The 22,474-nt window shown below is 42.0% G+C and overlaps 1 protein-coding gene across 2 annotated transcripts in view; it reads left to right on the top strand.

Moving 5' to 3' along the window:
* Nucleotides 1-22,474, top strand: part of LCP2 (lymphocyte cytosolic protein 2) — a 60,571-nt gene that overhangs the window by 19,182 nt on the left and 18,915 nt on the right. For both annotated transcript variants that reach the window (XM_030572282.1, XM_030572281.1), the window contains exons 4-5: nucleotides 18,258-18,320; nucleotides 20,453-20,484. In XM_030572282.1, the coding sequence (XP_030428142.1) occupies nucleotides 18,258-18,320; nucleotides 20,453-20,484 (95 nt within the window). The remainder of the gene's footprint in view (nucleotides 1-18,257; nucleotides 18,321-20,452; nucleotides 20,485-22,474) is intronic.

Here is a 22,474-nt window from a genome sequence, read left to right as displayed (position 1 = left end):
AGGATTATTTCCCTTTGTTGTGAGACTCAAGGGATTTGGGTCTTGGGGTCCCCAGGGAAGGTTTTTCAGGGGAACCAGAGTGCCCCAAAACACTCTAATTTTTTGGGTGGTGGCAGCAAGTACCAGGTCCAAGCTGGTAGCTAAGCTTGGAGGTTTTCATGCTAACCCCCATATTTTGGACGCTAAGGTCCAGATCTGGGAATAAAGTTATGACACTGCCTCAGAATGGGATGATGGACTAGATGACCTCTTAAGGTCCCTTCCAGACCTACATTTTCTGTAATTCAGTCATAATGCTTTCCATTGCTTTCTTTCACTCTAACTTCATTGGTTTGTTGTCTATTTGGATTACAAATCCCTTGTGGCCTTGCCTTCTTACCTGTTTGTAAAAAATGCCTAGTAGACTATGCAAACAATAAAAATTAAAAATAATCCCTCTTCCCCCCACCCTTTCCCCGCACTCTAAATCTCCATCTTGCAAGGACGCAAGAAACTCTAGTCATTTTAATGCCAAATCAGATCTTGCAGATTATAATATACTCTGATTACCAATACCATAGGCAGGCCTTAGTGGCATCTTAAATGGTGTAAAATCTTTTCTGGCTTTTAAAACAAAGGAGATCAAAAGCAATTACTTCAGATCTATCTATGCCTCTCTATCATGCATCCTCTGACATGCATCTGATGAAGTGAGCATTCACCCACGAAAGCTCATGCTCTAATACATCTGTTAGTCTATAAGGTGCCACAGGACTCTTTGCTGCTTTTACATATCCAGACTAACACGGTTACCTCTCTGATATTCTCTACCATTGTTACTTATATGTCCCCCATTAGTGGGATATCTGATTGCCTCACAATCTTTGATGTTTGTATTCTAGGAGGATGCCTCTGATGTAGGACAGTGCTTTGTCCCCATTTTACAGATAGGAAACTGAGGTACAGACAGTTTACGGCACTTGCCCAAGGTGTCACAGGAAGTACAGGGCAGAGCAGGGAGCTGAATGTGGGGCTTCTTAGTTCCAGGCCAGTGCCCTAACCAGTAGAGCAACCTTCCCCCACTCTGACCTACTGTTTACAAGCAAATGTTCCACTGATCAGTGTCAGTGAAAGAACACATTAGCATCAATGGGAGATGGCTCAAAGCAGCATGTGATCCATTCAGCCAAGGAAAGACAGGTAGAAATTAATTCAGTTCCAAGGATGCTTCTAAACTATGAAATTAGGCAGTTATTCCCTTGTTCTAGAGGAAGGTATGATTTAGTTTTCCCTATTTCTTCAACCATCATCTCAGGGAGCAAGACCACAATGAAAAGTAAGTATCAGAGTAGGATTTCTGTACCAAATACAGTGTTGTGAAGGTGACCTAAGTAATCCGTCATGTATTTAGATTCTGAGGGGGAAATTTTTGGCAGCATTTGTAATATCCTACCATTTATAATGAAGCAGTTTGACTTGAGAGAGACCAACATAAGAGACTGCAGGATAGCAGGGGTCAAACTCTCCTCTGGATTATTCAGATTCACCTCTCGTCCTACTCATAGGCTGTGTCTACACTACAGGATTATTCTGATTTTACATAAACTGGTTTTGTAAAACAGATTGTATAAAGTCGAGTGCACGTGCCCACACTAAGCACATTAATTCGGCGGTGTGCGTCCATGTACCAAGGCTATCGTCGATTTCCGGAGATTTGCACTGTGGGTAGCTATCCCGTAGCTATCCCATAGTTCCTGCAGTCTCCTTCATCCATTGGAATTCTGGGTTGAGATTCCAATGCAAAAACAGTGTCGCGGGCGATTCTGGGTAAACGTCGTCACTCAATCCTTCCTCCGTGAAAGCAACGGCAGACAATCATTTTGCACCTTCTTTTTCCCTGGATTGTCCTGGCAGACGCCATAGCATGGCAACCATGGAGCCTGTTTTGCCTTGTCACTGTCACCGTATGTGTACTGGATGCTGCTGACAGACGCGGTATTGCAGCGCTACAGAGCAGCATTCATTTGCCTTTGCAAAGTAGCAGAGACAGTTACCATGCTTATTGCACCATCTGCCATTGTAAATTGGCAATGAGATGACAGTTATCAGTCATTTTGTACCATCTGCTGCTGTCATGGGTTCTCCTGGCTGGCCTCGCTGAGGTCGGCCGGGGGCGCATGGACAAAAATGGGAATTACTCCCCTGGTCATTCCCTTCATTATGTTTTGTCTAAAAATAGAGTCAGTCCTGCCTAGAATATGGGGCAAGTGTACTAGAGAACCAGAGAGCACAGCCGCTCCGTGTCAGAGCCCCAGAGATCCCACAGAAATGATGAGCTGCATGCCATTCTAGCGGGTGCCCTGCAACAACCCCACCTGTTGCTTCCCTCCTCCCCCAACCCTCCTGGGCTACCATGGCAGTGTCCCCCCATTTGTGTGATGAAGTAATAAAGAATGCCAGAATAAGAAACACTGACTTTTTAGTGAGATAAAATGAGGGGGAGGCAGCCTCCAGCTGCTATGATAGTCCAGGCAGGATATTAAAGGGTGAGGGGGGAGAGGAGCGCAGCCTCCCGCTGCTGTCATAGTCCAGGCAGTACAGCATCTTTTCTTTAGACATGAAGGGGGAAGGGCTGATGGAGCTCAGCCTCCAGTTGCTATGATGAGGATGGTTACCAGCCATTTTGTACCATCTGCCGGGAATGACCGGGAGTTATTCCCATTCTTACCCAAGCGCCCCCGGCTGACCTCACCAAGGCCAGCCAGGAGCATTCACGGGCTGATGATGAAGACGGATATCATTCATATTGCACCATCTGCCACCGGGAAGGGGATGCTGGTGTTTAGCGCTGCAGCACCCTGTCTACCAGCAGCATGCAGTAGACATAGGGCGACATTGAAAAAAGGCGAGAAATGATTTTTTTCCCTTTTCTTTCGGGGGGGGGGGAAGGGTGTAAATTAACGACATATACCCTGAAACACCCCGGACAATGTTTTTTATTCTTCAGGCATTGGGAGCTCAACCAAGAATGCAAATGCTTTTCGGAGACTGTGGGATAGCTGTGGGATAGCTGGAGTCCTCAGTACCCCCTCCCTCCCTCCATGAGCGTCCATTTGATTCTTTGGCTTTCCGTTACGCTTGTCACACAGCACTGTGCTGTGAACTCTATCATAGCCTGGAGATTTTTTCAAATGCTTTGCATTTAGTCTTCTGTAACGGAGCTCTGATAGAACAACTTTGTCTCCCCATACAGCGATCAGATCCAGTATCTCCCATACGGTCCATGCTGGAGCTCTTTTTGGATTTGGGACTGCATCGCCACCCGTCCTGATCAGAGCTCCACGCTGGGCAAACAGGAAATGAAATTCAAAAGTTCGTGGGGCTTTTCCTGTGTACCTGGCCAGGGCATCTGAGTTCAGATTGCTTTCCAGAGAGGTCACAATGGTGTATTGTGGGATACTGCCCGCAGGCCAATACCGTCGATTTGCGGCCACACTAACCCTAATCCGACATGGCAATACCGATTTCAGTGCTACTTCCCCCATCATGGAGGAGTACAGAAATTGGTTTAAAGAGCCCTTTATATCGATATAAAGGGCTTCGTTGTATGGACGGGTGCAGGGTTAAATCGGTTTAGTGCTGCTAAATTCGGTTTAAACAAGTAGTGTAGACCAGGTCATAGATTCCCCTGCTGTACCTGTCCTCTGCTTTCCCATCAGTTTCCCGCAGGGGAAGCAGTGCCCTGTATACTATATGTCCGCATGACCAGAGGAATGGGATGATGGGCTACATAGGAAGCCTTGTACAATCAGAGAAACTTATCTCAAGAGGTCATCTAGTCCAACCCTCTGCACTGAGATAAGTTTGGGGTCACCTAGACAGATATTTGACCAATCTGTTCTTAAAATCCTCCAGTGACAGGCTTCCCATGGCAACATATTCCTGAACTTACCTATTCTTAAAATTAGAACTTTTTTTCTAATATTAAAACCATCTTCCTTGTTGCAGATCGAGGGTAGGACAGGAAGTAATTGGCTCAAACATGGAGAACGATCATCCTCATCCTGTTTATACATATTTGAAGACTGCTCCCATGTGTTATATCATAGAATCAGAACTGGAAGGGACCTTGAGAGGTCATCTAGTTCAGTCCCCTGCACTGGTGCCATAACTAATTATCTAGACCATTCCTGACAAGTGTTTGTCAAACCTGTTCTTAAAAATCTCCAAGGATGGAGATTCCACAAACTCCTAGGCAATTTATTCCAGTGCTTAACCACCCTGACAATTAGAAAGTTTTTCCCAATGTCCAACCTAAATCTCCCTTGCTGCAATTTAAACCCATTGCTTCTTGTCCTATCCTCAGAGGTTAAGAAAAGCAATTTTTCTTCCTCTTCCTTGTAACAACCTTTTACATACTTGAAAACTGTATCATGTCCCCTCTCGATCTTTTCTTTTCCAGACTAAACAAAACCAATTTTTTCAATCTTCCCTCATAGATCATGTTTTCTAGACCTTTCATCATCATTTTAGTCGCTCTTCTCTGGACTCTCTAATTTGTCCACATCTTTCATGAAATGTGGTGCCCACAACTGGACACAATACTCCAGTTGAGGCCTAATCAACGTAGAGTGGAAGAATTACTCTTGTGTCTTGCTTACAACACTCCTGCTAATACATGCCAGAATGATGTTCACTTTTTTTGAAACAGCATTAAATTGTTGACTCATATTTAGCTTGTGATCCACTATGACTCCTTTCTGCAGTGCTCCTTTCTGGGCAGTCATTCCCATTTTGTATGTGTGCGACTGATTGTTCCATCCGAAATGAAGTACTTTGCATTTGTTCTTATTGAATTTCATCCTATTTACTTCAGACCATTTCTCCAGTTTGTTCAGATCATTTTGAATTTTAATCCTACCCTTCAAAGCACTTGCAACCTCTGCCAGCTTGGTATCATCTGTAAACTTTATAAATGTACTCTGTATGCCATTATCTAAATCATTGATGAAGATATCGAACAGAACCAGACCCAGAACTGATCCCTGAAGGACCCCTCTTGTTATGCCCTTCCAGCCTGACTGTGAACCACTGATAACTACTCTTTGGGAATGGGTTTCCAACCAATTTTGAACCACCTTATAGTAGTTCCATCTAGGTTGCATTTCCCTAGTTTGTTTACGAGAAGGTCATGTAAGACAGTATCAAAGGCTTTACTAAAGTCAAGATATACCACGTCTACTGCTTCCCCCCATCCACAAGGCTTGTTACCCTGTCAAAGAAAGCCATGGTGACTGTTACTTATCACCTTATTATCTTTTAGAAGTTTGCAAATTGATTGCTTAATGATTTGCCCCATTATCTTTCCGGATACAGAAGTTAAGCTGACTGGTCTGTAATTTCGTGGGTTGTCTTTATTTCCCTTTTTATCAATGAGCACTATATTTGCCTCTTTTCCAGTCTTCTGGAATCTCTCCCATCTTCCATGATTTCTCAAAGATAATCACTGATGGCTCAGATATCTCCTCAGTCAGCTCCTTGAGTATTCTAGGATGCATTTCATCAGGCCCTGGTGACTTGAAGAGATCCAATTTGTCCAAGTAATTTTTAACTTGTTCTTTCCTTATTTTAGCCTCTTACGATCCTACCTCATTTTCAATGGCATTCACTATGTTAGATGTCCAATCACCACCAACCTTCTTGGTGAAAACCAAAACAAATATGTCATTAAGCATCTCTGCCATTTCCACATTTTCTGTTATTATGTTATTATTGTTATGTCCTCCCTCAGCCTTCTTTTCTCAAGACTAAACATGCTTAATTTTTTCACCGTTTCCTCATAGGTCATGTTTTCTAAACCCTTTATCATTTTTATTGCTCGCCTCTGGACTATTAAGTTTCTTCACATCTTTCTTAACCCAAAACGACAAAATATTCCAGCTGAGGCTTCACCAGTGCTGAGTAGAGTGGAAGACTTACTTCTCATGTCCTACATAAAATACTCCTTGTAATACATCCCCACTTCATAATAGCCTTATTTGAAACTGCATCAGACTTGACTCGTATTCAATTTGTGATGCACTACAACCCCCAGATCCTTTTCTGCAGTATTGCTGTTTACCCAGTTATTTCCCATTTGATATTTGTGCATTTGATTTTGCCCTTACTAAGTATGGCAACTTCTCTCTTATTTTTATTGAATTTCATTTTGTTGATTTCAGACCAATCCAGAGTAGTTGAGGTCAAGAATTTATTACTGGATATTGGTGTTTAGTAGTGGAAGCAGAGATAATGACCATTTTAAAAACTGGGATGAAGCTGTGGATTTTTTTTAATTATTATTATTTTTTAAGCTGTAAGTTTTTTCTGTAAGCAGAAATGCACATTAATGTACTACAAATATAAATCTGACCCACCTCATCACTAAATGAAGCATGCATTTTTGCAGGTCTACAGCCTTGTAAGCGTACTACTAAAGTTATATGTACTCAGCCAGACCCTTAGCTGGTGAAAATTGGGGTAGCTCTATTAACGTCAACAGAGCTACACCAAATTACACCAGCAGCAAATGTGATCCAACACTAGTAACTGTGCTACATTCGTCACCCACAGGCCACAGCAATATAAACCTAATGGGCTGAGCATGTGGTTTTTCTAAATATACACATCTGAGGAAACCTATGTGCTCAAATTTGAAAATTACAAGGTCATTACTCTGGGATATTTCTGTAACTTTAGCAGTGGCTAACTAGGTCACAACTGTCCTTACAGAATATGACAGGCAATTTACTGAAATTGGTTACAAGGCAATCTCTTATTTTGGGGAACAACATCTACCTCCTGTGTCACCCAGGCATATCTTCATCTGTCTTCGAGTGGCCCATCTTCAAACATAAAATAAACCTTGTTAAAATAGTTTTATGAAACAAACTATTTAGTAAATATATATTAACTCTTATGCACTCTATTGGCTAGTGTGTATGCATACCACTGTGCTCTACTTGATGGAATTGAAACTGTTCAGCTGTATCTCCTAGTCCCCCTATACAGCAAACAGCGTTAACAAAGATCTCCTTTCTCCTGTGCAGTTCTGACCCCCTGTCATGTTACATTCCTAATGGCCATAGCGTGCAGTGTACTGACAAGTTTGTAGCCTTAGGTGGTCAAGGATTTGTTAAAATATTCAGCCACAAAAAAGTGATTGGTACCAATAGGTCATTGTGCGAGTCCAATTCCGGCTGGAGCATTATGGGGAAGAGGGGGCAGGTTTTCTCCCCTTGCACCTGCAGCAGACCTCTAGCACTTACTGTGTGAGCACTAAATGGGCTGGCTAGTCTACCTCCCTCAAGGGATGTTCACCAGACCACCATCCAACCCCCTTGCATGCCTGCCAGGGTCTGACAGCAATGGCTAGGCAAAATACCTTTCACTGGCAGGTGTAAGGTGCACTATGCAGCATGCTTGCTGAGGGATTCCACCTTGTGTAGACAGAATGACTTGGAGTACATGAGAAATAATACCTCCCTTAGTCCCTGAAAGAAGCAAAGACTTTTTTGGCCCATTATGTGTGAGGCTGTGTAAGAAATTCTGGTTGTCTTCCCAAAAATAACTTAAAATAATGCTCTTGTGTTTTGCTTTGTTATTCATTTGAAAGCCCTGCAGGCTTCTTAAGTGATATTTAATATTTGTTATTTCCTGCTGTATCTAGGCTCTTTTTAAAAACGGATCTTTGACCTCCTGATTACCAAACCATTGTACTATTGGGGGATGCACTAACAGAGGAGAATAATTCTAGCAAAGTCCTTCTACTTGTCCCTGGTGGCTCTTCAGGGAAAAATGAAAGATACTCCTGGTATTTGTGTATGCAAGGGATAACCAAGACATCCTGGCTAAAACTGTAGCTCTTTGCAAAGCAAGTTCTAACACCCATGGTTAGCTGTAAAGTATTGTCAAACCTATGGCTGCCCCATTGCCAGTATCTTACCCCATGCTTTGTAAAATGATATGAGACACCATAAGTATGAAAGGCACTATATAAAGCAAATTTTACTAGATGAACGCAATTCTGAGTACTTGACTGGAAGAATTGCTGGGCTGATAACGACAAACTTTATATATTTTAGACCAATATATATTGGCTTTCAAACTATTTACATTTCTAATGATGTAATATTTAGTTTAAGTCAATGTAAAATCAGGAGACTTTAGGACCCTGCAGAATCCTGAAGCCTATTGTATTTGTTACTGTAAAACCTAACTTGGAGAGCACATGACTTATGAGGAGAGACTGAGGGAACTGGGATTGTTTAGTCTGCAGAAGAGAAGAATGAGGGGGAATTTGATAGCTGCTTTCAACTACCTGAAAGGGGGTTCCAAAGAGGATGGATCTAGACTGGTCTCAGTGGTACCAGATGACAGAATGAGGAGTAATGATCTCAAGTTGCAGTGGGGGAGGTTTAGGTTGGATATTAGGAAAAACTTTTTCACTGGGAGGGTCGTGATGCACTGGAAAGGGTTACCTAGGGAGGTGGTAGACTCTCCTTCCTTAGGTGTTTTTAAGGTCAGGCATTGCAAAGCCCTGGCTGGGATGATTTAGCTGGGGATTGGTCCTGCTTTGAGCAGGGGGTTGGACTAGATGACGTCCTGAGGTCCCTTTCCACCCTGATATTCTATGATTTATAAAAGCTAACTTTGTTAAAAGCCTTTTGTCTCATGGTCATAGACACGTATGCCTTAGTTCTATGATCTGGCTAAGGTGCTTCTTGAATCAAAACTCTAATTAGGCTGCTAGGGTAAGGTTCTGCATGCCTGCAGAGGATTGGGTGTAGCTGTGCTCACATTCACCACACCCCTTCCTGACAACTGGGAAGTTGGCAGGTGCAAGCCCACCCACTGCTAGTGGCCCCTCCCCCAGCCTGGGGAGGAGCTACTGAACCCAGTGCTCAAGTAAATATGTGGGACAACGAAGGGAAAAAAAACACAGGAACAGGTGTGGGGGTCAGAGAGCCAAAACTAAGGAACCGGAAGGGGACACGGAGCAGAGAACCCCGGACAGCGCCCACTGCTCCTCAAAAGTGTCCAAAGAGCCATCAGACGCCGCCCAGAGAAACTCTGCCTGGATGTGTGAACTGATAAAAGAATGAAAATAGACTCCACAGTTGCAGGCCTCTCCCCTCAGCTAACCTCCTCTCCCTGGTGTAATATCAATCCATCCTCATCATCATATCCACTCATTATACTCCACATCTGAACATAGCCACTTTATGAACTTTATACCCTCATATCTCAATGTCTGTACTTTGATCCATCAACCGTTTACCCCAATCAGGGATATTGCAGATTATGTTTTCCTTATGCACTTGATCTTAAGCCAAACTTTGCACCCTCGATAATCTATACGTTATTCCCTGGTAACCAGAAACTTCTATGCTTAAACCCTGTACCATTCACTTTTTTTTTTAAAAACATCTTAACAACATTTTTAAAATGGCCACTTTGGCCATGGCTAGGAAGCGGTTGATGAGGTGGTTCTGTGATTTTATGGGGCCATGTATTGAGTGTGCATATATAAACTGGTGTGGGGAAAGTGCAGCCACAATCTCAACAAGAGGTTCTGGAGGAGCGGGAAAAGGGGTTGCAACCTGGCGCACTGCAGACAGACATATGCCAAGATCTCCTTCACACCACAAAAAGGGCAGGTTTCAGGAAGAGGGGTGAACAGCGCCAGACCATGGAACCAAGGTGGAATATAAGCTGGCCCACCTAGATCCCTCACCCTCTGCAGATGGTAGAATGTCCCGCCACTTGGTGTCAGGGTGGGACACGAGGGTGGGGAAATGAGTGTGGAGCACGAGCGTGTAGAGATGGTCTTGTGGTGCGGTTTGGATGCAAATCATGCAGCTGGCTCAAGGTACAAAGTGGTGGGGGCCAAGAAGGCTCACAGGGTAGAGGCCTGATGAAGAGGCCCAGAGGGCCTGAGGTGAGGGGTGGGCGTGGGATACCCTCTCACAGGACCCACTCAAGGAAAGACTGAGAAGTGGGCAATAAGGCTGCCTCCACCTCCTGAAGTATGTGCTGGGGGGTGCCAAGGGCAGAGAGCCCCATGCACAAGCCAAGTGCATAGGGACCCATCCAGTCCTCCTGGTCGTAGTCCAGGAGGTCTCTGATCCTGGTAACTTCCTCCAGGCCTGCCAACCTCATGCTGGGCATGTAGAGAAGGCTAAGCTGCCTCTGCCAATTCTATGGCAGTACTGAGTATCTTTACAAAGAGGGAAAATTCTCTGCTGAGAATCTTTGACTGACTTGGTTGAGAGTGCATATTAGTAACATAACAGTTAAAAAATAGTTACAGGGATGTTGTAATCATCCCTAAATCAAGTATTCCAAACAGGAAATTGAGAGTTCAGGTTACACATAAAAGAAATCCAAAACATTTTAAAGCAAGAAATGTATAGCTGAGGCATCCAAATAACCTTAACCCTGGCCTGCAGTGATGTCATGCAATAACTATGTGATTATGATTAAGGTATTTTATTATTTGTGGTCCCAGATTTGATTAAGCTAATTTTTAAAGACATTAGCTATTGTTATATTCCTTTCCCTTCTCCTTAGTACATGGCAGAGCAAAAGTTGTTTGGATGCCTTCACTGTGCATTTCTATACAGTACTATATTTAGATGTCTTTTATATGTAACCTTAATGCTCAATTTCCAGCTTATGATGTTCAATTTGGGGATATTACAATATATATATACACAATATAATTTTGTTACCTTTGTATAGTCACATGTTAATGTAATTTGCTGTCTAAGAATTTCCTTGGCTTTTTAATAATTTTTTAAAATATCATACATGAACCCTAAACAAGAAACCCAAGAGAATATTTATTGCATGTGATATTTTTAATGATTTGAAGTTATGGAGTATCAACTTTACATCTTTTTTAAAAATGTTAACTTTTAAGGGTAGATTCTCTAGTACACCAGAGTAGTGGAAGACAACCAAGTGGTATATAAGACTATGTTGCAAAGGCGGGTGTTAAGTGAAAGAAGATGTAGGAGACCAGTCCCTGGGTTAAAATGTCTCAGCACATTAAGATCTTCCACTAGTATCCTGCCTCAGTTTACCCTGCAGAAGTGCCTCAATGGGCAGTGAAGCTGAGGCATCAGTGCCACTGGCAGATAACCTAAGCTAGCATGCAGCCATGGAACCTTTAAGGAGAAGTAACTGTCAGCCACAAGTCATGTGCTTGTGAGAACTCTTGCTACATATTCTGTCTGCCTCATGCCACTGACTCATTACAAGGAATAGACTGTTGCATGCAAATCAACAGTAGAGGAAGAGAGGCAACCCAAACAATTGCCAATGATGTCACGATGGTCCTACTTAAGAGTTTTCCAAGCTATTGACTTATCTCTGTCTGTAGCCTGTAAAATCCTAACAATTACATAAAATCATTAATAACTTTGCTCAGTTGTAAAGTAATTTCTATGAATATACCCTATGCATAAACACATTAATTTTAATTATATGGACATTTGAAGTGTTATTTTCTTTAAGATAATTAAAAAAATTAGTATCAGTCAGAACAATGTGAATAGACCAATTTTATATTAATTTCAAATGAACTGGCAGATTTACTTGAAAATGCTCAGAAAATGCATTCTTTACTCAGAGTAAGACTGGGAAGGATATGCTACATTTTATACAGAGCAAAGAGGCTGAATCTCTCCTTTAGTGCAAACCGGACTCATCATTAATATGGGACTGCAACTGGTGCCTGCAGAGTAAATAGCAAGGAACATACAGTATGGACAAGGTGTTCATATCATAAAGCTTCAGTCACAAGAGCAGCACTATCACTTGCTTTATTTTGCTACTCAGTGTCTCTGTTCGCTCTTATAAATGATAATCAAGGCTCTTGTTTCTGTGTCAAGTGTGAGTAAACGCTGCATAGTATTTTGAGGCAAACTTTCAGCAAACATGCCTTGGTTAATACAATGTGGTCAGAATAAGAAATGGATCTGAACAGCTCTAAGCACTGGTCGGTAGTCAAAATATGAACTGAGATCCAAGCTTTATACTTGGGCTTCCTCTCTATAATGGGCTAAACCATCACCACAGATCTGAACACTCTGGAAGTTTGAGGAAGTTCAGATGCAGCTACATTTTTTCGGGAGGGTGGCGGGTGAGTGGGAGGTGATTGATGTCCCTGTATGAGGCTGAATCAAAACCCAGATTTGAAGTCTGCAGCTTAGTCTCTTCTCAATTAACGCACGCAGAGTCCCACGGCACCTTCAGAATCCCTGAGAAGGTCTTCACCTATGTGAATTTATATTTGTATAAATATACCTTACTTGTCAAATGTGACTAGCAATTTTGGATGCCTCTATTTTTGGGTGCTCAACTTGAGAAACTTTAAAGTGGCCTGATTTTCAGAAAGTGCTGACTGTCCATCAAAGCAGGCCCCTGCATATGGTCTGAAGTGGAGTGCCAAAAATTGAGGGACCAAAAAAGATCACTCTCTTTTTAAAACAGATGTTCTGGGATGAACGTGCATGTATGCTCCCTAGAAGCAGGAGAAACAGAAGAGATTTAGCTGGGAGTTTCAGTGAACTCTGAACTCAGTATGATGTTATTGCATCTGCCCTGCAGAACTTGTTATCCAGGGGCACAGCACAGGTGGCACAAGACGATCAGATGCTCTCTTCACTATACCCAGGGAATGGGATTTCCAGAGTGTAGGACTTTGCGCCCAGCTCCCTCATGTATCTTCCTACCTCTGGCCCCAATATTCTTGGAGTGGACTCTGCTTATACCCACAACGTTTGAAGTTAATTAGGCAAACAAGCTTGTTTGAGAGGATTTTATTTCAACTTCCTTCCAATTCTAAGATGAGCGGCTGGTGGTGAAGGCAGAGAGAGAATGGTCCGAGAGTAACATTTTCTGCAAGTGTTGCTGCATGGCCTTATCCTGGCCTATCACCCACTACTCCCATCTCAAAAGCAGTGTGGTTTTGATACTTCCTTCCTTACCTAGTTGCAAACCCAGCTGTCTCCGTGCCTGAATGTTCTATAAAAACATTTGTTGCAAAGGGCACACAGTTCTCAGAAAAAGCAAGCAAGCAATGCTTTGCTCATGTCATTGCTAAGCCTTGGCTGAAGGCTTGTGATATATGAATTATTTCTGTTCTTATAATGCCTAGGAGTTCTAGTCATGGACCAAGAGGCCATTGTGCTAGGCACTGTATAAAATTCAGAACAAAGACTGTCCCTACCTCAAAGAGTTTACAAGTGACAGCAGGTGGATACAAACAGATGGAGGACTACAAAGAAACAAGGAAAGAAGCAAAGATCATCTGTCAATATTATAGCTAGGGAAAAACATTTTTCATCTGAGAAGAATGATATAGCAGAAAGTGTTTGAAGCAGCAAGTAATGAATTTATTCCAGCAAGATGAGATGAGCAAACTGCTCACCAAGTCCTGCAATCTTTGCTCAGTGAAAATTCCCTCGCAGCCAATGTGGGGGTCAGGGTTGCAAGCTCTCCATGGCCAGAAATCCCAGTACCTTTGATGTTCTGACTGGATACAGATTATTGGGGCTAGACTGGATGCTTTGTTTTGCTACTTAAACTGAAAAGAAATAGAAGATATAAACTGCTCCAAAGAGGGTATAAAAAAAGAGAACTGCTCATAAAAAAAAAAGTTTGCCATACTAATGAGTTTTCAAATCCTGTTCCCTGCGAACACACAACTACCCTGTCTACATACAATACCCCCGAATAATTGCTGAGGTTGTAGGCAAAGTTGTATGTGTTATATGCTAAGGGAGAGGAGAAGGCTGGGTGTAGTCAGTTTCCTTATCAGTTGCAGCAGAAGGAAGTAGCTTGTGAAGATGTAGAGTCTGTCACTCCATGGAGGCAGGCTGTTTGACACAGTTAACAGGTTTTCCAAAACTTGGTATTTCCTTGCTTTTTAGAGCTTGTGTTAGGGAGGATGTCAGACCTATCCAACCTGAATCCCTTTTAAACAAGGATATTGCTCGTGGGATTCTAAAAAGGGCAAGTGTCAAATCTGCACAAAAATCAGAACTCTGGTGCTTGCAGAAAAGGAAGGTTGAAAATATTAATGCTTTCTGGAATCCTTCTTCCCACTTCCCCACTGTAGCAGGGTGGTTGGCTGGGTGTCCAGGACTTCAAATGACTCCATTTTCTAATTTTTCAGATAAAGTTAATATTAATTATCTTAAGTTATTATTTGACACTTGCTTACAAAATGATAGGTCACCATGGCACCTTGCATAGTGAGTAAGGACACAATCCTTTCCTTGAATTATTTCTAGTTTCACTGAGTACTGCAAGACACTATGTTGTGGGGCCAGGATCGGGGGAAAAGAGAGGCAAGGAGGCTAGAGAAAGGAATACTGAGAATAAGATTAACATTGCTTGGGTGGTACAGGATGCAATATGTTAGTTCATTTTTTTTTGATAGGCAGTGCTTGATAGCTTGCATTTATTTCAGTTAATCTAACCTAACCGAACAAAACACTTAAGCATGTGCTTGATTTTAGTGTAACTACTCCCAGTGCATAAAATGAGGCCTGTGCAGAAGTCTTTACAGAATCAGGACCATAGAGATGGACATATTTCCTGCCCCAAAGAGCTCACATATTTAATGTTATTGCTTATTTCAGAAGGAATTAGAGGGTCCTCCTTTGAGGAAAAACAGAGAAAAAGGATAATAAAAATAGTCAACTTATTTTACACCTTAGCCATAATCAATGAATTTGACATATGAAAGATGCCAAAGTCACTGATCTGCTTAAGGCCTGTGGTGTAATTGTACAGTAAGAAAAGATGGTACCATATTAGAGAAGTCAGAAGGGTTGTTTTTGTCAGGCACCAACCAAACAGGGTCTTGACTTTTACAGTCAAATATTTTATTTCCATAATTGTTATATCTGACACCTACATAAAAGAACTAGAAGTAGGCTGGATGTTTTTAATTATGTCGAAATTCAAGTCTCAAGAAGTGTTTTCAGCATTTGTGGGAATTTCCTAAGGTTATTTCCTGACCAAAGGCATAAGGGGAATTAAAAATAAGGCTATGACTCATCACAACTGTACAACTGTCTTTAAAACAAAATAAAACATTGAAGGGCAGGTTCACTACTGATGTTCGCTAGCACACCACTGTTGACTTTAGCAGAGTTGCATCCGCTTACATTGGTGGTGAATTTGGCCCTGAGTCTCAGGGTACCTCTTGCAAAGGCAGCGAGTACAAATTACTCTCTTGGCTTCCATGGATTCTAGGGTTATTGTTTACTTTACATCACGAGCAATATTTGCATATCTGCTCCCAGGTAAAATGTTACCCATGTGACCCATCCCTACTTCTGCACACATGCACTACTGAAAAATTACATAAGTCATGGTGTCTCAGTCCCCAAAATATTTACTATATATAAATATTTTTGGCACAGCCTGAAAATGCTGGGCATGATATAGATTAGATTATCCTGTCTGCTTCTGCTTGTGGAAGGGATCCCGATTAGGTGAATCTGGCTGAAAAAGGAGAGAATAGAGGAGTCAAGAGAGATTATTTGACAGTGTGTCATAAACAGATAGCTAAGGGTTAATGTCTCTTTCACCTGAAGCACCTGACCAGAGGACCAATCAGGAAACCGGATTTTTTCAACTTTGGGTGGAGGAAATTTTGTGTCTGGGGTCTTTGTTTTCTGGCTGCCTGCTTTCTCTGAGCTTTGGAGAAGTAGTTCTGTTTTCTAATCTTCTGTTTCTAAGTGTAAGGACAAAGAGATCAGATAGTAAGTTATATGGTTTCTTTTCTTTGGTATTTGCATGAATATAAGTGCTGGAGTGCTTTGATTTGTATTCTTTTTGAATAAGGCTGTTTATTCAATATTCTTTTAAGCAATCGACCCTGTGTTGTGTCACCTTAATACAGAGAGAACATTTGTATGTATTTTTCTTTCTTTTAAGACCTGTTGGAGTTTTTCTTTACTTCAGGGAAACTGAGTCTGTACTCACCAGGGAATTGGGGGGAGGAAGAAATCAGGGGAAATCTGTGTGCATTGGATTTGCTAGCCTGATTTTGCGTTCCCTCTGGGGGAATAGGAAAGTACTTTTTGTTCCAGGACTGGGAACAGAGAGGGGGAGTCACTCTGTGTAGTTTCACAGAGCTTGTGTCTGTGTATCTCTCCAGGAGCACCTGGAGGGGGGAAGGAAAAAAGGATTATTTCCCTTTGTTGTGAGACTCAAGGGGTTTGGGTCTTGGGGTCCCCAGGGAAGGTTTTTCAGGGGGACCAGAGTGCCCCAAAACACTAATTTTTTGGGTGGTGGCAGCAAGTACCAGGTCCAAGCTGGTAGCTAAGCTTGGAGGTTTTCATGCTAACCCCCATATTTTGGACGCTAAGGTCCAGATCTGGGACTAAGGTTATAACACAGTGTGAAGACCTGTTCCCCTCTGGTGAACTGCTGCTACCAGGGGCGGCTCTAAGCATTTTGCTGCCCCAAGCGCGGCAGGCAGGCTGCCTTCAGGCAGCTGTGGGACCAGCGGACCCTCCGCAGGCAAGCCACCGAAGGCAGCCTGCCTGCCACCCTCACAGCAACCAGCAGACCGCCCACCGTGGCTTGACGCCCCAAGCATGTGCTTGGCATACTGGGGCCTGGAGCTGCCCCTGGCTGCTACATACATACCTGGCAACTATGCACTATGAGCAGGGAACGGTGCAGAACTCAAGGAACTTCCATGTAGTCCACGTCAGCAGTTCTCAACCAAGGGTCCAAAGTCCCTTGGGGGCCACAAGCAGGTTTCAGGGGAGTCCACCAAGCAGGACTGGTATTAGATTCACTGGGGCTAGGGCAGAAAGCTGAAGCCCTGCCACCCAGGGCGGAAGCCTAAGCTTGAGCAGCTTAGCTTTGTGGGGCCCCAAACAATTGCCCTGCTTGCTAACCCCTAAGGCCAGACCTGTTTTTTATAGGCAGAAAAACAGTTATTGTGGCACAGGTGGGCCATGGAGTTTTTATAGTATATTGCGGGGAAAGGAAAAGGTTGAGAACCCCTGGTCTATCAGATACCTTTGCTGCCACCATCCAATATTCACTTCTTATCTTCTTAAGATTTCAAGTTAAAAAGTTTCAACTCTTTCTCCCCAGGAACTGGAAACCAGAGATACACTCTTACATGTGGTAATTTGGTCGCATCCCTTCAAAAAGTAGTAGTTGGGTTGGTGTTTAAATACCTTATCAGATTTAGTCAGTTATTGTAATAAATAAGTTATTTATTTTTCACTAAGAACAAATATAATCTAGAATGGAACTGGGAGCATTAGAGAAATAGTTGTATACACAGAAATTGCTGATCTTACCCTGACTTTGTAAGTCTGTCTTGGAGCATCTTAATTATTTCTAAATATACATACATATTGTGCTGCAACCTATGCATGTCCAGTGTCATCTCTCCCCTCTCCCCCCCAAAACGCTGCTTCTGAGTCACTGGAATGTCTTTGGAGGGGCAGAGATTCTTTGGAGAAAGTGAGCATTCCCAAAGCCCACCTCGATCGATTATGTGGGAAGCTTCTGGGTCGAACTGCAATCTGAGCACTCTTCAGACTTTTCGAGTTCCCTCCTTGGAGCTCTACTAACCCTTCCTCAGGTAGCCCCTACCCCCCATGCAAGTCCAGCCAGACCTTCTTTCTGACCCTCTGGCTCCATGTTCCCTATGATGCCCTATCACCATTCCCAGATCTCCCTCTTTTGAGATTCACTCTCCATCTCTCGCCTGGACCAACCACCCCTGCCAGAGGCTCTCACACCTCTTGTGATGTCACCAGCCTCAGCAGTTCCTTCACATTCATCCCCTATTTCCTCTGGTCCATTGAAAGCCTCTCTAGGACTCCATCACTCTGCCACAGGGGCCCCTCCACAAGTTTATCTGCAGAAGCATTTGCTGTTCACCTCTTCATGAATCACCCAATTGATTAATCCCAAAGTTTCAATTTTTTGGCCATTTTATTTAACAAAAATACTATAGTGCATTGGGTATAGAGATAAGAATAGATATCAACCACCCGAGTGATGCAGCAGAATATGCTACCCTGCATTCACATATTTATCCAAAAGGAAGGAGAAGGAAAATTTTCTTTAAAAAAAAAAAAAAGAGAAAAAAACAAAGAAGCATTGAACTAAAAGAAGAGGAGATAGGTATTAAGGAAGTCATTTTTGTGTAAGAGGTTTTTTGTTTGTCTATTTTAAAACAGAATTCTGAGTAAGTTAAGTCAAGAAATCAATAGGAACGAAGGAAGAAGTTTCTTCCCAAAACGGTAAGTAAACCTTTCAGTCCTCTTTTTCTTTTTCAAACTATTAGGACAAAACTTTTCAGAATGATTTCCATTTGAGCTAACAGAAGCTCTCCAGTGTTATTTAAGAGCAAAATCAGTCTCAGAAAACATGATAAAAAGGAATTTCGATTTCTTTCTTTCTGTTGTTATTCATATTAGTGCAGTACCTCATTAAGAGCCCAAGCCTATAGTGACTTTCAGACTGAGTAATCCAATTGAGTTCAGTCACACTACTCATGTGAGCAAATTTACTCCTGTGCATAAGTATTTATAACACTGGGTTATGTTTTGGCAAGTTAAGCTAATTACATTTATATATTACTGTTTATAGTGCTAATATTAATGTTAGTATACTATCAGAGGTGTGCTTTAAAGATAAATTGTAATGAATAAAACAAAATAAAAATTACAATACATTGTAATATACGAGTACATGTATATCAGTATACTATATTTCAGATGGATAAAATTAAAACCTATAGGATGTTGATATTAAATCTTTGAGAAAAGGCATGAGACTGATTTAGATTTATTTTGAATATTTTTGAATGAGCATCAGCAGGTTGACAAATTAGCAAAGTTATTAATATAGTGAGATTCTCTGTTCTATTTTAATCAAATATGGGATCTCTCATTCATTTGCTTGAGATTTTTCTAAGCTGCTCAGGTGATTTTATAGATACTTTTTTAATAGATAATTTGTCAAAATGTTGTACAGAGCTCTGAAAAATCTCAGCTACTATGATAAATTTGGTTGAATTTCTCTCTGAATTTTATTTTTCAAGTCACCAGTCCCTAAACATCCATGATGGGATTCTTAGGATGGAAAGTTCAGGAAAAGTTTCTTATTAGGTTATTTTGGGAACCTTTTGAACTGCAGTCACCATAAAGAAAGGAGTATTATGAAAACACAACCGCTATGCTACAATAGGTAAAAGAGTAGCTACAGACTTCACAATGGAGCCTTTCATCCCCAAACTAACCCCTTCAGCCTTACATATTAGTGTCTCTCTCCTGCTCCCCAGCTGATGAGAGTAGCCACTGACACTGAGCCCTCTTAGACAGTACAGATTTTATAAATGCAGTAGGCACCACAATATAAACATAAACCACTATTAATAACTAAATTATTTATTCTATAAACCTTGGTTGAAATTAACAAAATGCTCTGGTCCTTGCCAAAACCCACAGATTAACACACATTTAGAGTTCCTGGCTTCCAGGGGTGGCTCCAGGCACCAGCGCACCAAGAGCATGCCTGGGGCGGCAAGCTGTGGTGGGGCGGTGTGCCTTCGGCGGCATGCCTGCAGGAGGTCTGCCGGCCCCGCGGTTTCTGAGGCAATTCAGCAGCGGGTACGCTGAAGGTGCAGGACCGGCGGACTTCCTGCAGGCATGCTGCCGAATCCACGTTACCAGTGGACCTCCCGCAGGCATGCCCCCGAAAGCCATCTGACTGCCTTGCTTGGGGCGTTAAAATACATAGAGCCGCCCCTGCTGCCTTCCCATTGCCCTACACCTTTTGTAGTCATTGTCACCTGTGCAAAATGACTATAGAGCATTACCATTATAATCTGGGTAGCATGGTGTTACAACCACTTTGCATATGTGTAACTAACTACTTGTGCAATCGACCACATAAGCAAGTCTGGAGTTTTTAGGCCAAACTGGATCAAAATTAAATATAACCAGAATAACCCCCACTCCTGCAAGCACTTATGTACTTAACAGTATGACAGTGAATAGTCCCCACTGACATTAATGGAATTACTCAGTTAAAACTATATGCAAGTCTTTGCAAGAATGGGGCCACATAGACAAAGGCTCAGAAAGTGAGATGAGATGCCAAACTTCTCAAACATTTCTCTTTCTCACACACGCACAAATTTGCCTCAAACTTTTCTCAAAATAATCTAGCCTGGATTAGGATCAGCTTTATGAAACTTCAGGAAGTTTATTTTTTAGCTTATTGGCAGAGTTAGTAGGGAAGAGGGTCAAAATTAAATTCAATTGTATAATGGAAGACTATCTTCAAATAATTACACTATAGCTTTTACTAAGACACATTTAGTTCATAATCATTAAAACTGAAAAAAATATTTTTTATGTCATCACAGGACCCAGACGCAGAAGTTTGCTGACAATACAGGTAAATATTTACTTGCTATCTAAATACATAGTATTTAAAAAGATTAAAATATTAATTAGCTGCTTGTACAGTCTATTTACTGTCATTGCCATCCAGCTGCCTTCATTCAAAAATTCTCTTATAAATATTTATGCTCATAGATCTCATCTACCTTGAATTTAGCTCTACATTGAATAATACATCTGTCCAAGAACTTCCAGGATTAATTGCAATTTAATGAGCTAAATTATTGTTGATATTAGAGATGAGCATGAAGGAAAAACATTAGATCCAAACTCACCCAAATGCTGGGAGCTATTGTAGATGGTGCCTTTAATAGACCTGGGAGTAGCACATGCCAGCAGGATGTGGGTGGGGTGTGTGCAGAGTGATGCAATCTCATGTTAGAACTGCTTGGGTTGTGTCTGTTACCAAATAAGGAACATTACACTAGTTGATACCTTAATTCAATAAGGTTCTTAGACTGAGTGAAACAAGGATCTGTAAACAGGTACAGTTGGGCCAGAAAAGTCCTTGGATATTTTTTCTTGGCAAGGGGATGCTCCAAATTTCCCCTTGCCTACCTAGGATGCTGGGAGTGCTCTTCATGCTGCCCCCCACCATACCTGCAGTGCTCGGAGAAGGGAAGGGAGGAGAGAATGACAACAAAGGGGGGAGATAAAGCAGACAGTGAGGAGAGAAGAAGAGGAAGGTGTGAAAGGCAGAGAGAGAGGGAAGTAGAATAGCAGAAGGTGAGGAGAAGGGAAGATGAGTGGGCTCAGAACAAGAGGAGAAAGACAGGAAGTCAAGAGAGCACAAGGTGTGAGAGGGAATGAAAGGAGAAACATCAAGCCAGAGAGCTAACGAAAAGATATTTTAATAGCAGGGATGGAGGAACAATGGGGGGAAGAAAAGAGAGAGAGAGAGATGCAATCAGGGAGCATTCATGTCCTCTTTGCCGCTGGACTTCATTAGGGTCTAAGCAGCTTCTACATGGCTTCTCTGCACAGAGCTTCCATTTTAAACATTTTACTAGCTGGGCCCAGAGCACCTGTATTTCCACAGGTTACTACTCCCCCATTGGTCCTATTGCAAATGGGTTAAAAAAGGACATATAACTAGAGCTGAGCCAATAATGGATTGTTTGGTTCAGGGAACAAACTGAAAGAATTCTGGAAAAAAATCAATTCAGATTTGAACTGAAACTTAAATCTTTCTTCAAAAATTCTGTTAAATAAAAAAGTCAAAATTCATTTTGCAGATGCAAAACAATTTTCATTGTTTTTTTTCCTTCAGCCAAAACTATTTGCAGATTGGACCTGAATACACAAATACATACAAAGACCCCCAAAATTCTTTTCAGTTGAAAAAAAACTAGTATTTGGGGAAAAAAATTGCCCAGCTCTGCACCCAACATTCCATATTAGCAACAAGATAAAGCATGAGATGAGAGGTTAACAGCTGAGTCAGTTCTGAATGCTTTATTCTTCAATTAGCATTTAAATCTTGAAGGGTAGGACACATCTGAGGCCTGGTCTACACTGCCAAGTTTTTTTGCCAAAAGGCAGCTTTTGGATATGAAACAGCAAAGGTGTACACATTTTGGGAGCAGCGAAGAATCCTGTGGCACCTTATAGACTAACAGACGTTTTGGAGCATGAGCTTTCGTGGGTGAATACCCACTTCCTCAGATGCATGTAGTGGAAATTTCCAGGGGCAGGTATATATATGCTAGCAAGCAAGCTAGAGATAACGAGGTCAGTTCAATCAGGGAGGATGAGGCCCTGTTCTAGCTACTGACCTCCTTATCTCTAGCTTGCTTGCTAGCATATATATACCTGCCCCTGGAAATTTCCACTACATGCATCTGAGAAAGTGGGTATTCACCCACGAAAACTCATGCTCCAAAACGTCTGTTAGTCTATAAGGTGCCACAGGATTCTTTGCTGCTTTTACAGATCCAGACTAACACAGCTACCCCTCTGATACATTTTGGGAGGAAACTCCTCAA

Source organism: Gopherus evgoodei, chromosome 8, assembly GCF_007399415.2.
Source record: "Gopherus evgoodei ecotype Sinaloan lineage chromosome 8, rGopEvg1_v1.p, whole genome shotgun sequence".
NCBI classification, from domain to species: domain Eukaryota; kingdom Metazoa; phylum Chordata; order Testudines; family Testudinidae; genus Gopherus; species Gopherus evgoodei.
This window is presented reverse-complemented; position numbering and strand designations above follow the sequence as displayed.